Here is a 14,612-nt window from a genome sequence, read left to right as displayed (position 1 = left end):
GACTAGGAAAAGAAGAATGGCAGCTATGGAAGGAAATAGGGGGAAGGCAACACTAAAAACATTTGTCAACAGGGGCCTGAGGAAAGTCAGCAGGGGCTGGAGTAGGATGCCTGTTGTGTCTTGCATTCAGTCCCGAAATTACAACACAGCGGATGCTACAGAGGTGACCAGTGGAAGTCCACTGGCCCCCGGATGTAGCTCCGCAAATACGCTCCGCCAATCAAGATCTGTGGTGGGAAGTTTAACTGGACTGGACCTGGCCAGACTGAGGGTTGTTCCGGGGTATGTATATAGTCGGGACCCGGCCCGCGTTGCCTTGCCTTGTGATGTACTCGCTAATAAAGCATGTCATCTTCAACACGTATCGTCACTCAGTACATTACAATGCCTGAGGGAAGACCTGAGGGGAGATGAGGTACAGAAGCAGGGACAGAAGTGGGCTTGATAGAAACTGAAGTTTGGGAGAGGGACGTGGCTCAGTGGTAGAGCATCTGCTTGGGAAGCAGAAGGTCCCAGGTTCAATCCCTGACATCTCCAAAAAAGGGTCCAGGTAAATAGGTGTGAAAAACCTCAGCTTGAGACCCTGGAGAGCCGCTGCCAATCTGAGAAGACAATATTGACTTTGATGGACCAAAGGTCTGATTCAGTATAAGGCAGCTTCATATGTTCATATGAACCTGGACTAAGAGAGAAGCTAGGGGCTGAGGAAAGGCATGAAGGAGGCACAGGATGAAGGTCAATCAAATGGGGCACAAACAGAGGAGTCTAGAAAAAGGAGGAAGAGATAGGTGAAGAGTGGCAATGTAAGGTAATGCAACCTATGAAGGCAAGGACAGGCAAAGAGTTAAGGATGGGGAGAGGCAGAGGGAAAGGGAAATGAAAGTGAAGCAACACCAGCTGGGTGTAGGGCATGGAAGCTGTGACTGGTGCCCAAGTACACAGAAATTGATTCTTGAAAGTACTGCAGTGATATGCTTTGTGAGAGTGGAAGTTGATTTGAAAAGTGAATAAGCAATGGCTTAGATAAAGCTTACAGTGAAACAGGGAAAAATAGACCGGTTACACCTGTCAGCTTTTATTCCCTTATGGGAACTAATTTGTGACTTTGAATTTTTTTTTCATACCCTTGTGGTTGTGACTTACCACTTAATAAATAACTACAATATTTTAGACAACATTTTTGGACACTATTTCTATATTTTTGGTATTGGTTTGTCGAGGATTAACTTTATCACAGGAGTCAGTGGCACATGGTGCCTACACTTAACCTCCAGGTGGTGGCTGGAGATCTCTCAATATTACAACTGAAGAAGAAGAAGATATTGGATTTATATCCCACCCTCCACTCCGAAGAGTCTCAGAGCGGCTCACAATCTCCTTTACCTTCCTCCCCCACAACAGACACCCTGTGAGGTGGGTGGGGCTGGAGAGGGCTCTCACAGCAGCTGCCCTTTCAAGGACAACCTCTGCCAGAGCTATGGCGGACCCAAGGCCATGCTAGCAGGTGCAAGTGGAGGAGTGGGGAATCAAACCCGGTTCTCCCAGATAAGAGTCCGCACACTTAACCATTACACCAAACTGGCATCCAGGTGATGGAGATCTGTTCACCTGGAGAAAATGGCTGCTTTGGAAGGTGGGCTCTATAGTATTATGCCCACTGAAGTCCCTCTTCCTCCTCAAATCCCCAAGTATTTTCCAACCCAGAGTTTGCAATCTTACCCACTTTCAGGGGTCTCATGACCCACTTCTGGGTTCTGACCCACAGATTGGAAAACAATGACATAGCCGACAGCATTTCTACATCTCCCCTTATATTCTACCACCTGCTTATATCTGCCAGAACATAATCCCCCTTCCATGCATCACAGGGCACTGTAATTGAAAAAGCCACTTCCCAGCCATTGACTATTCAAAGCCATCTCCCGGCTTTAACTCCCTTTGTAAAAACTCGCTTTCTTTCTTTTTTCCTGAGCAAAAGTTAAAACACTGCTAGAGCAACAAGTCACCTGGATGGAAATGCATACATGTAGGAGTTCCAATTAAGGGACAATGGTAGCAAAAACAAGACCCGCTGTCATCAAACAAAGCAAACAGTTATATTAACAATCAATTAGATGCAGCAGCCACCTGATGCTGCACATTTGGAGTAGTCCCCAGGCTGCACTGCCCAGACAATACTAGACAAACGAAATGCGTGCCCATGCTCGTTCCAACCTGGCAAGCAACCATTATTGCTCCACACCACAGTGACACCTACTCATCCCTCTCCTCGCTCTTAATATGACATAAATGCAAGCACAACAGCCGTTTTTAAGCCCAATTGGGTCACCACGTTTTACAGCAGATGCTGATGCTCTCCAATTAAACTCTTAGGAAGAAACGACCCCTTTATAATTAGCGAAGCAATTATCCCCCTGTTGAAGGTGCAGCGAATCAGATATTCCAATGCAAAACTTCATTTAGCTGCTTATGGCATATTAACTAATCTTAGATCTCATGGATGTTTTGATCTATAACCTTATTGCAAGGAGTTAATTTGATGAGGCGGCCTCACTTAGAGACTGTTTCTCATTCCCAAGGAGATTCGGCATCATTGAAAAGGAAGCAGAAGCAATAAGAAAGTGGATTAGTCACTAATAACTCTACTGCATTGTCTTGGGGAGGATCCCTGAATGTGCCTCCCCCACAAAAAAAAAAATCTTTTTTTTCATTTCTTTGGCTTTCCAGAGGTTGCTATATCAGCTCATTAGGAAAAAGGGTGGAATTGCTGCAGGCCCCGTTCTGAAGCAAAATCATCTACAGAACATTTTCTGCTACTGTTCATGAACCGACGTAGACCTGAAGGCTCATTCACTGGTGCTTCCAGATGTTAATTTGTAAACATAGCCGCAGGTAAATCTAGCCAAGCATCTCTAACAACTGTCCTTCAAATGGATTGTTTTGCTATTGGGCTGGCTGAGCTCAGTGCTGAAGACCAATGAAAAAAGCCTGCCAGGGACTGTGGCTGTACATGAGAACACTATAATTTAATGTTCAGGATCCCTACAGGCTACTTTCAAGTGCAATGCTTACTGCAAAATCAGATTTGGCTTTTAGGCAGAGCAACTGAGAGCCAATAGATGGGTTGTCATTTTCAGCTGTGAAAATGCTTAGAACGATTGGAATGAAATAAATACCCATTAGGCCAACAAGTAGGGAACACAGCAATTCCTACAATGCCCTGACAAACCAGAAGGGTTCATACATAATGAAGAGCTTCCAGCATTCAGGGATAAGGAAGAACAGAACACAGCTACTTATGTATATACAAGAAGACTGCTGTAGACAGGAGCTTGCTTTCAAACAAACTGTCCTTCCAGAATTGCCCAGGCTGGGGTAATCTTTTGTACAGCTGTTAAAAGCACAAACATCTTGTCTGGAATTGGCTTTACACACAATGAAACTCTACTACCTTGTGCATTTTATCACTCTCAGGTATGGCTTAAATGCTAATAGTTGCATTAGAGTTGTTCCTAGGGTTGCGAACTCAGGCTTGGGAAATTCCTGGAAAAGTTGGGGTTGGAGCCTGGAAACGGTGGAGTATGAGGAATGGAGGGACCTCAACATGCTATAATGCCATACAGTCAACTCTCCAAAGCAGCCATTTTCTTCAGGCAAACTGATCCATTCTGCCAGGCGTTTAGTTGAGGCATTGGGCATCCAATACTACTCAACCCCCCTGCTCAACCCCCCAGCCCCAGCCTGATTGCTAAATCTTTTACTTGGCCATAACTAACCGTGGTTTGTTAACCCAGGAGTGCTTGGACCTGTTTATATCTGAATTACAACTCTGACACAGACCCGGGATACTATGTTTTTGTAGACTGCCATCTTTTTGTTTTCTTAATTAAATTGGATATTTTTAAAGTTTTAATTTGATTGTTATATGTTGTGTTGTGACCTGCCCTGAGTCCATTTGCAGGGAGGTCGGGATAGAAATTAAACAAAATAAATACAATCTCTGTAGTTTGGAGATCTGCTTTAATTCCAAAAGACCTCCAGGAACCACCTGTAGGATGGCAACCCTGGTTGTTCTTGGTGAAGAACTGAAAATGGAAAGAAGGCAAGGCCAAATGTTAATGGTGCAGTGGGAAAGGGAAAATTTATTGTATGAATACCAAAAACCCATATGATAAATGTTCCCTTTCCCACAGCACCATGGGCATTTGACCTCACCTTCTTTCTTCTTGGTGACTGGTGAAGCTCTCTTGTTTTCCTGAGGAACAGAGAGATCATGTGTCTTTTCCCATAGTATCTGGCTCAGAGCAGAAATAGTATGACAGAAAAATGACAGCATGAGAGAAAACCTTTCTCAGTTTTCATGATTTAAGGGCCACTTAAACTAATAATTCAAAAATGAAGATCAGTCTATGTGTTGGCGGGGGGTGGGGGGAGAGAAAAGAAGTAAATGTGCATGATGCAATGAATCAAGAGCAGCACTATCAGATTTTCCATAGTGCATTCATAGATCAGTTATCCAGTTTCAGATTCTTGGTGAAATGAAAGCCCTGCTGTGATGGACTCAGGCCCTTAGCCTGAGTAGCTGAGAAACAGGCTTGCAACGATTGGCTGCAGCATTGCCCAAGCAATGGAAAAGTATCCTTTGGAGGTTTGCTCAGCAGAAAATCATCTCAGGATTTTTAGTCTTAGCCAGGGGGTCTTTGAGAGAAGTCTTCAGAATACCAGTATGAAGTGAAGACAGTGGGCTTAGGCCGGACAGTTGTAAAACCAACTGGGCAAGGGGCTGAGAGCGGCCAGAGTGGCTAGGCTCCTTGTGGCAGACAGAGATGAGTGGACTCTGTCTGGAAAAGGGATTTTTCAGAAGGTCTGAAACTCTCTGAGGGAGTTTTGCCAGTGCATCAGGCAATCTCCAAGTACAAACAAGATCACACAATTAAACACTGAGGGGAGAACTGGATTCTGGAGGTCAGCAGATGTACCCAAGACTCAGACCAGAGGACTACCTGTGGGGCTGATACGCATTGACATAGAGGGGTACAAGTCCTGTAAGATAGCTAGGGTAAAAGGGTCTGTGAGGGAGAATACTGACACCAGTCAGGAGTTCTCTATGTGTGTGTGGGAGAGTGATTGAGGTTTGTTATTTATATGATTTGCCACTTCCTAAGTTAGAATAAAACATCTGAAGAAACAGCATTCTGAGTGCCTAGAAGGCACAGACAGCCTGTGTGAAGTAGAGTCTAGTGGGACTCTGAAACTTGCCTGGTTTATTGTTTATTTTAAGGATCTTCTGCAAAGTCTTGTTATATTTTAACCACAGCCTGAAAAAGTCCCTACTCTCTGTAATTATTTTATTCTGCCAACCAGCTGTCAACTGATTTGTCTTCTAATATTGAACAGTTATAATCAATATTATTTCATCCCCCTTCTTGCCTTTTATTACCTAATAAATATTTTGTGGTTGTTAACGTTAAAACCATCTGGTGCAAATTATTAATAGTTCTGACAGGATTTCTGTGAGTCTGACTGAGGGACTGAGGGAAGGTGACCGGGGAGAATTTTAAAGTTGTCGCCCTCCTGAGTAAAGCCTCTGACTGGGTCCCTCACACCTGCATTAACAAAATGAAGAGTATCATTGTCTACATTAGTTAACCACTGTTGATCCGGCAGTCAGAAGCTGTGTTTCTGAATGGAAAGAGGCGCTCAGAGCACATGAGTCTGCGGTCTGATCATGGTGAAGCAGCTGATGACACTATCTTTGCATCGGGGCTAGAAAAAGCTGGTGCTTCACTTTCCTTCTGTCATTTAATTACACAGTGCTGGTGTGCAGAATTAGCCCTCTCCTCTGCTACCTGGTGGTTCAGAGTGCTGTCCTAACCCTGGTAAAGGACATGCTGATTTCCCAGATTTCCCCTTCAGATCCTTAAAAGGTGATCCAAATAAATAGTAATCCACATGGAACTTAACTTGGAGGTAAGACCTCCCACCATTTTTTCCCCATTCATGAGACTCTGATGAGTTTCCAGAAAGAGGCCATCACAGGAGGAATTGTTACAGTGACAGACAGGGGAAAAACAGTTTCTCCAAAAGTACCTGAAGGACATTAGCAGCATCAACACTAGGGTTGCCAAGTCCAATTCAAGAAATATCTGGAGACTTTGGGGATGGAGCCCGGAGCAAGGTTGTGATAGCATAATTGAACTCCAAAGGGAATTCTGGCCATCACATTTAAAGGGACCACACACATTTTAAATGCCTTCCCTCCATTGGAAGTAATGAAGAATAGGGGCACCTTCTTTTGGGGTTCATAGAATTAGATCCCTTGATCCAATCCTTTTGAAACTTGGAGGGTATTCCGGGGAGAGGCACTGAATGCTATGCTGCAATTTTGGTGCCTTTACCTAAAAAAAATAGCTCTCCCAGAGCCCCAGATACCCGCAGACCAATTTTCCATTATACCCTATAAGAATCAGTCTTCATAGGGAATAATGGAGTGTCCAGCGGACATTTCCCTTCCTCCCCCACCTCCCCTTTCTGATGAACCTGAAGTGGGGGGAGGGCCTCCAAAGTGGGGATTGGCCCCTACCTGGAGATTGGCAACCTTAATCAACACTATTTTAGAGTGATCAATATTCTTAATTTTTCTTTGATGCTTTTTATAGTCCTTGTAACTTTAACCTACTTCAATGTACTTTTATGCTCCAAAGAAACTGAAATTCAAGGTTTGTGCTGCTGCTTTAAAAACTTTGTTGCTTTACTCTGTTTACAACCCTGAAGAAGAGTCCTGGCTCAGTTTGTGACTCATCAAATTGAAGCCAGGCCTCCAGCATATATGCTGTCCCAGGGTATGGCTAGAAAGCACACAAGAGCTTTGATGAAGCTCAACCAATCTGAGCAGTACCTAGATGGGAAACTTCCCGGAAGGCTATTCATATGGTTGTTTAATCCAGGTCAGGAAATTCCAGGAAATTGGGAGGGGGGTGGAGCCTGGGGAGGGCAGAGGAAGGAGAGGGGCTCAGCAGGGATGCAATGCCATATAGAGTCCACTCTGCCAAGCTGCCATTTTCTCCAAAGGAACTGATCTCTACAGGGCTTTTTTTGAGCAGGAAAGCACAGGAACACAGTTTCGGCTGGCTTGGTGTCAGGGGGTGTGGTGTAATATGCAGATGAGTCCTGCTGGGCTTTTTCTACAAAAAAGGCCCTGGATCTCTATAATCTGGAGACTGGATGCAATTCCCTATCTAGCTATGAATATGAATTTGATAAATAAGTAACATCATCGGTTGAAAACAAACCTTGCTTTTGCTATTCCATTTAGACAGGACAAAACAGAATGCTGATCAAGTATCTGGGGGTTACATTCAGGATGGTGGAAAATCAGAGCAGTGCATTGAGAGTACAAGCCATACATTTCAGTCTTCTGGCCAAGAAAGGATCTTTTCTGCGGTGCATTAGAAGTGGGTTGCTACCATTATCTAGTACAAAGAATTAAATGATGGCTCCCCAGTGCTGACATAAGGCTAGGGGAAAATAAGGTTTGTGGCCTCCTCCTAATAATTTGAGTGTTATATGTCATTCTGTCATAGATAAACATGCTCAGGTCTTGCAAACTGAATGTCATGGCTTCCTTTATCGAGATAATGCACATTTTGAAATATTGGAGGGGAAAAGATAAATGGCAATAAGAAAGTGCTTGAATGTCACACTCTGGGATAGACACTCTTGACAGCCAAATGGCTAGATAGTTTTCTCTTGAGGCAGAAAGATTCAAAGATTCAAATGACTTCAAGGGTAGATGGACTCCAAGGAGAGATTATAAATTCACAAGACTCAGGGAAGAAGCTCTTCCTTCCAGCTTGCTCTTTACCTTGGATGGGCATAAACCCCGAAGGGTCTTTACCTAGGGAATTTACCTTGCTCATGTAGAAGTCCTAACTCTGTGAACTAAGGCAATGATGGAGCTTTAAATGCTGTAACGTCAAAGATTTCTAGCCTATCCTGATTAAACACTGTTGGGATAAGTACCAATTATAGGGTGAGAGGATTTCATGTGTTTCACCTTTCCTTTGTGCCCTTATTCGCCCTAATGTTTGAACAGGCCATATGTATTCTTTTATTTTTGTTCATTAGAGTTTCTTATGCTTTGGCTGCTCAAACCCTGATCTCTGCAAAATCATCACACCTATCTGGTCTTGGTATCTGAAAAGCAATAAAGGGGGGGGGGGGCAGGAAAACTCATCACACCTTAAGCACCATAACTCAAAATTGCAAAAGTGTGACAGATTGTTCCCATGGTAGCTTGGAGGAAAGAAGTGGTGGTCTATTCCTTCACATTATGAATTGTAAAACAAAATGCCAAAAATAAATAAATAAAATAAAGCTAAAGGAAAATACTCGGGTTGTGCACTAAATGAATAGTAGGGCAGAGTCCATGGGATGAAGAATTATTTTCAAACTATAATGTGGGTCATGAGACACCTGGGAAACGGTACAAAGTTCTGGGAATTTTTAGGATGCTGAGTCAAGCAAACCCTTCCTCCCTTCATCAGGATTGACTGAATGTTCTCTAACAGAGAATCCTCAATTATTTGTGCTAGAATGAATTGGTTAGAATTTTCTAATCCTCCAGAATCACTGGAAGTTAATTGGGACTGACTCGGGACATTGGAGACACTGCTAGTTGTCTTCTTTCCTTCCAACTATCCCTTCTTGCCTTCTTAACTATATTACATTAAGGGTCTTTCAAACATATAAGTAAAGTCTTGAACAAAGAATGCATTCATCTCCAAATTAAAAAATCATGTAATCCTTCAACTCACCCCCTTATCTTTCATCTTTTCCTTTCCTCTCCCCCCTTCAAAACTTTATCTCACCAGCTACAGTTAGCGGCAGCAATAAAACACCACATTAAGGTATTCATACTCATTTGTATTTGGCCCTTTGTTCTTTTAATAGCATTGGAAGGAGTCTACAGAGAAGCTCTATTAGGCTAATCTCTAATCTGGGTGTTTGATCTCCCTCCTGATTAAGAAAAAAGTGAGAAGGATTGGGAAGGGGGGGGAGATTCCATTAAGCAGAACTCTTCAGAACAGCTACTGTAATAGATGAGTCTTGGACCTGCCAAATGTTAATTGGTGCCTGCCCCAACAGCAGTACAGATAGGTTTCACAGCCAATTAGCTTGCAGTCATCAATCTCTCCTGCTTGACAAAGTGAATTAGTATGTTGCACAGTCTGGAACACGGCAGTTATTAGCAGGCTGGCTTGTAGATGATCCTTCCAAGAGCTCAGTGCCAGATTTCTAAGAAAGAAGCTGGGGAGGGTGAGTCCCCAAAGGGAATACCCTTGAATCTGAAATGCTTTGGGGGAAACACCCTGGGTGGGGACAAACTGGATTAGTAAACAATGATGGACGTGCTGCTGCACGTATTGAAAGGCAACACTTTCTTGATTACTTCCTGAATCAGCCTCCACTAAAATTAAATTGTGCACATTAAATTAAATTGGTTTGGAGGGACAAACTGCAACCACCATGGCAGAATAAGCCAACCTTGTAAACAGATCCATAAAAGTTACTATCTTACAAAATACGTTTTTTTTTTCACTAGCCCTCCTGCCCCACATGTTGATTGTATTTATTTGATTTCATTTATACCCTGCCTTTCTCTCCAATAGGAACCCAAAACAGCTTACATCGGTCTCCTCTCCTCCATTTTATCCTCACCACAACCCTGTGAAGTAGCTTAGGCTGAGAATCAGGTCACTCAGCAAACTTCCATGGCAGAGTCCTGGGTCGAACCTGGATCTCCCAGATCTTAGTCCAGTACTCTAACCCCTACACCTCATTGCCACATGCTTGAGTTAGCTAAAAGAAGAACCAGCTTTTGCAAAGTTTCTTATTTTCCACGTTTCCTTCAAAAAATATTGCAAATGATTACAAAACAACTTTTTTATTTTAAAAAAGATGTTTCTTGTTTCTTTCAATTTGCTTATTCTATCACAGTGTTCTTTTTAATTTCAACCTTTTTTTTGGTTCTAGGTATTACTAATTAGTTTGCTTCTCATGCTACAGTTTTATCGCATTTGCATGGTTTACACGGTTTTTATATCACTTGTATGCAGTGAATGGGGAAAAGGTGTCAGGAAACAAATGCAGTTTTGTCTAAAACAAGGAGAACCTATGTCGGAAACCAGAATTTGTTTAATTGAAATGGCATGTTCATGAAATTCTGTAGCATCCTGAATCTCTTGGCAGGATGCATACATCAAAAGTGAGAGACTCCTTTCTATTAATCATGCTGCAACTCTCCTTCTCTGTGAAGGTTTTCTGTACTAGCTGTTAAGACACAGGGACAATGTGGATGTTTGCTATGCTCATAACAAGCACACTTACAATCTGCCAGTCATGACTAATCTCAGCTCCTAGGAAAGGTAATGAAGTCCCTAAGTACCGCCATACATCTGCAACATGACATGCCCCATTGCAAATACTCTTGTCACTGTGCAACAGCTGGTTGTTAGGATGTTCAGAGGCAAAGAAGTTGATTTCTTTTTGAAAAAAAAACTGATTAATACCATGACTGTCAAACATCCCCCCCCAAAACCCTAATTTACCAGAAGCCAGCTCATTTTTGGATTAAATTATTATTCTTCCCCAAGGAAATAAGACAGCAAAGAAATAAAAATATCAAAGTTTTTTTTTAAAAAAGTCTATTAATTATTTTTATCTGGTTGTTTGTGGACAGTTTCAGTGAAACTGTGATTAGTTCCAAGCTTTGGTCTTATACAGAAGCAACGTGTAGAATCTCCTGAGAAATCAGTCATCAAAAGACTAATGACAACTATCGTGTTACTTAACAATGAGATGCTAACTTGGCTTTATGCAAACTGAAAAGAATTTCTTGCATTGGAGAGAAAGAAATGAGAGAGACAGCATTCTAAAGCAGGGGGGAATTAGCGTCATTAACAACTGCGTTTTCTACTAATCAGCATTCTGAAATTTTCAAATCACTGAGGGATTCCACGACTGATACAAATTTTATGGCTATGTAGCTACGCACTGTGCATGCAATTCACTGAACAGAATTTGTGGCAACAGCAGAACCTCACAGACAATTATGTGCAGTAACCGGTCTACCAATTTAAGACCCACTGACTTCAATTTTACCCATGCAGAACTACAGACCTACTGGTAGTAAAGATATGTTTTTATAGAAAAACTTGTTTGCCCCAGAACCAGTGCACAATCCATCCAAATCACTGCTTTTAGAATTAAGCATGTGTTCACTAGAAGCATTATATGCACTAAATTAAGAATGTGCTTAACTCTTCCACTGAGATCAATAATGCTTATTAAAGAGGTGAATTCTGGCTGGGAAATTTCTGTTCTGCATATCATACTCCTGTTCAAATCAAGGTGGATACAACAGCTTTGTTTTGGCTGTAGTGTTGTGTGTTTGGTACACACACAATACTGCTGTTTCCCTTGTGAAGTGAATGTCAAAACACTGTCAGTAGACTGAGCACAGTCTGAGATTTTGAGAATGATCTGGATTAGGAGTTGCTGTGTGGCAAGCAAAATATTGTACATGAGAAATATTGCAGGAACACAAAGATCTTCAGGTTACTGCTTGAAAATGATTTTGGTAGGCATGCCCACATCCTTCTAAAAATCTTCCAGTGCATTAGCCACTGTCTCCACTGCACAGGGTAGGGTTGCCAACCTCCAAGTGGTGCCTGGAGATCTTGGACTGGTAACACAAAGGACAATTGTCCCAGAGAAAATGGCTACTTTGGAAGGTGGACTCTGTGACATTATACCCAATGAAATCATCCCCTCCCCAAACCCTGCCCTCCCCAAACTGCACCCCCGCCCAGATCTCCAGGAATTTCTCAACCTGGGGGTGGCAACACTAGCAAAGATCCTCTTGTCTAAAAAAACCCTATGCTTTGCTGCTTCATTAGTCACTCAGAGTTCTTTGATTTGCTTCAATGGCAATACATTTTGAACTGAATATTATTATGGATTTGAATTGTAAATTGCTTTGGGAGTCAGTCTGGTTGAAAATTGTGATATAAATCTAACAAATAAGCACACAGTGAATTGGTGACCCACTGGAATCCAAGCCAAACCAACTTGCCAGCATTTCTTTATAAAAATATGGAAGGAAAAGGACTTTTCAATTTAAATTTTAAAAGGGCATTGCCAACCACTGTACCAGGATAATGTTATTTTCGCGGATGGGTTCCTCACCCCATATGCATTGTTTTTCCTGACTGCAGTAAGGTCACTTCCACAACATAGATAGCAACATTCTCTTCCATGTGTTTTTAATTGATATTAAGTAGCACAGAGAAGGAACATTAAAAGATGGATTATATTTTTCCTTTGTTCCTGCTTCTTATCAGATCACAGCAAGTGCATTCTTATAGCAATGCAGCATGAATGTTTCTCTATATGCAGTCATAGAGGTGAAACAAAAACCAGACTTTAAAAAAAAGTTTTAATATTGTATGTGAAAGCTGATTGCTTCAATGACAATATGTTAGAAAAAGTGGAGGTGGTGTTTGGGATGAATCCCAGCCCTGCATTCATAAATTCTACCCAGTGTTTGTCTTAGAGATAACTGTTAGAATATTGCTGAGTTTTCATTTCTTGCCAAGAGAGCAAAAGAATGAAACTAAACTGCCTGTAGCTCTGCCTAGTGGGCCATTCTAATTGACTCTGAAGTCATTAATCAGTTCCCAATCAATCTATTCTACCAGCAGCAGGCTGTTAGATCTCCATTACCTCCCATTTATCATGCCATCGCCTAATTCACTGCACCATTAGCCACAGATTAGACTTCAGTTAGGATAACTATGTCAACCCCCCTCCCCCCACTCACCTCAGCCACTGGGATTCCTTCAGGTGGGCGACACTGGAGGAGGACTTCCTGTTCCAAGGACACCTCCTTCCCCAGAGGCTCCTGCTCAAAAGTCTTTCGTAGATCTAGGGTAGAAAAGAACAGAAGTATTTTATGATAGCTTTACTGTAGCACTTGGAAACACTCTTAATTGATACTCATGTAGGTATGGAAGGATAGCTTCTGTCATTGTTCTGCAAAGGGTCAACCATACAACCCTTCAGGACCCCTCTCACTGTGGTTGGTCTAGCCGCCAGGCAGTGCCTGGCAACTGGCATAAGGGATGTGGGTGGAGATATAGGGGGAGGCTGTGATTCTGGCTACAGCATCACATCATTTCTGGTAAAAAGCACAGGTAGCTCTAGGAACTGCTGGAAACCAAAGAGTTTCCAGTGATTCCTAGAACCACCCTATGACACTTATATTTTTCTCCAAGCAGTGATGTGTTCCCCCCAAAAAGTGACATGGTGCTGCAGTCAGCATCACAGTTTTTCTTTCCTCCCACCAATGCTCAGTGCTGCAGCAGGTAATGGGAGTAGGGAGCATGGGATTCTTGCACCCCCATCAGGAGGATGAAGCCCCTAGTCCTAGCAGTATTAATGGTGGTAGGTAAACTTTGATTTCATTGTTATGTACAATACATCATAGGAGCAAAGGAGCCACTGACTTGAGGAGAAAAAAGGGGTGAATGCTGGGGGTTCAACCTTCCATTGGGAAAACAGCCCTTTTTGCTGTCTGTATAACTCCATCCTAGTTTCTGGTTTTTTGGTTACTCAGAATATTACAGAATCCAGGGAACCAGCTTTTATACTGATAAATAACATGAAATGTATGGACATCTTGACTTATTTTCCAAGACTACTCAAGATCTGAATGTTGACATCAGTGCTTAGTTCTTGCGGGCCTTTTCCTAATTTGTTTGGGTAACATAGCTGGAAGTATTTCTCAGCAGACTAAATAGTCACAGATGGAGCTTCCTGAATCATCTGCTGAGATGGTACAAGGTCATCTCACAAACAATCAGAATTGTAGAGTTGGAAGGGACCTCCAGGGTCATCTAGTCCAACCCCCTGCATAGGAACTTCACAAATACCTCTTCCACACTAACACATCCCCAGTGACTTCTGCTCCATGTCCAGAAGATGGCAAAAACCTCCACGAACTCTTGCCAAACTGGGCTGTAGAAAGGTTGCTGACCGACCCCAAAGTGGCAATCAGCATTTCCCAAGGTGTGTAAAAAAGGACCACAAGAACTAAGCACTGATGCAACCCTTCCTGCTCTCCCTCTGATGATCTGCCTAAGTTCACAGAATCAGTATTCATGTCAGATGGCCATCTAGCAGCCTCTGTTTGAAAAACTTCAAAGAAGGAGAGCCCACCAGCTCCCAAGGAAGCCTGTTCCACTGAGGTAGTGCTTTGTCAGGAAGTTCTTCCTAACGTTTAGCCAAAAAAATCTTTTTGATTTAACTTCAACATGTTGGTTCTGGTCCAACCTTCTGGAGCAACAGAAGACAACTCCACATCACCCTCTATATGACAGCCCTTCAAGTACTTAAAGATGGCGATCTTATCACCTCTATGTCATCTCCTCTCCAGGCTAAACAATAATGAGCTTCTTCAACCTTTCTTCATAGGACTTGGTCTCCAGATCCTTCACCATCTTTTTTGCCCTCCTCTGGATGCATTCCAGGTTGTCTATATCCTTCTTAAA

General features: G+C 42.5%; 1 protein-coding gene across 2 annotated transcripts in view; it reads right to left on the bottom strand.

Annotated features, from left to right (window-relative positions):
- Positions 1 to 14,612, bottom strand: part of UNC5C (unc-5 netrin receptor C) — a 493,308-nt gene that overhangs the window by 130,757 nt on the left and 347,939 nt on the right. For both annotated transcript variants that reach the window (XM_060247042.1, XM_060247043.1), the window contains exon 4: positions 12,884 to 12,987. In XM_060247042.1, coding sequence (XP_060103025.1) covers positions 12,884 to 12,987 — 104 coding nt within the window. The remainder of the gene's footprint in view (positions 1 to 12,883; positions 12,988 to 14,612) is intronic.

Source organism: Heteronotia binoei, chromosome 9, assembly GCF_032191835.1.
Source record: "Heteronotia binoei isolate CCM8104 ecotype False Entrance Well chromosome 9, APGP_CSIRO_Hbin_v1, whole genome shotgun sequence".
NCBI lineage: Eukaryota > Metazoa > Chordata > Lepidosauria > Squamata > Gekkonidae > Heteronotia > Heteronotia binoei.
Note: the sequence above shows the minus strand (reverse complement) of the source record. Positions and strands in the feature narration are given on the sequence as shown.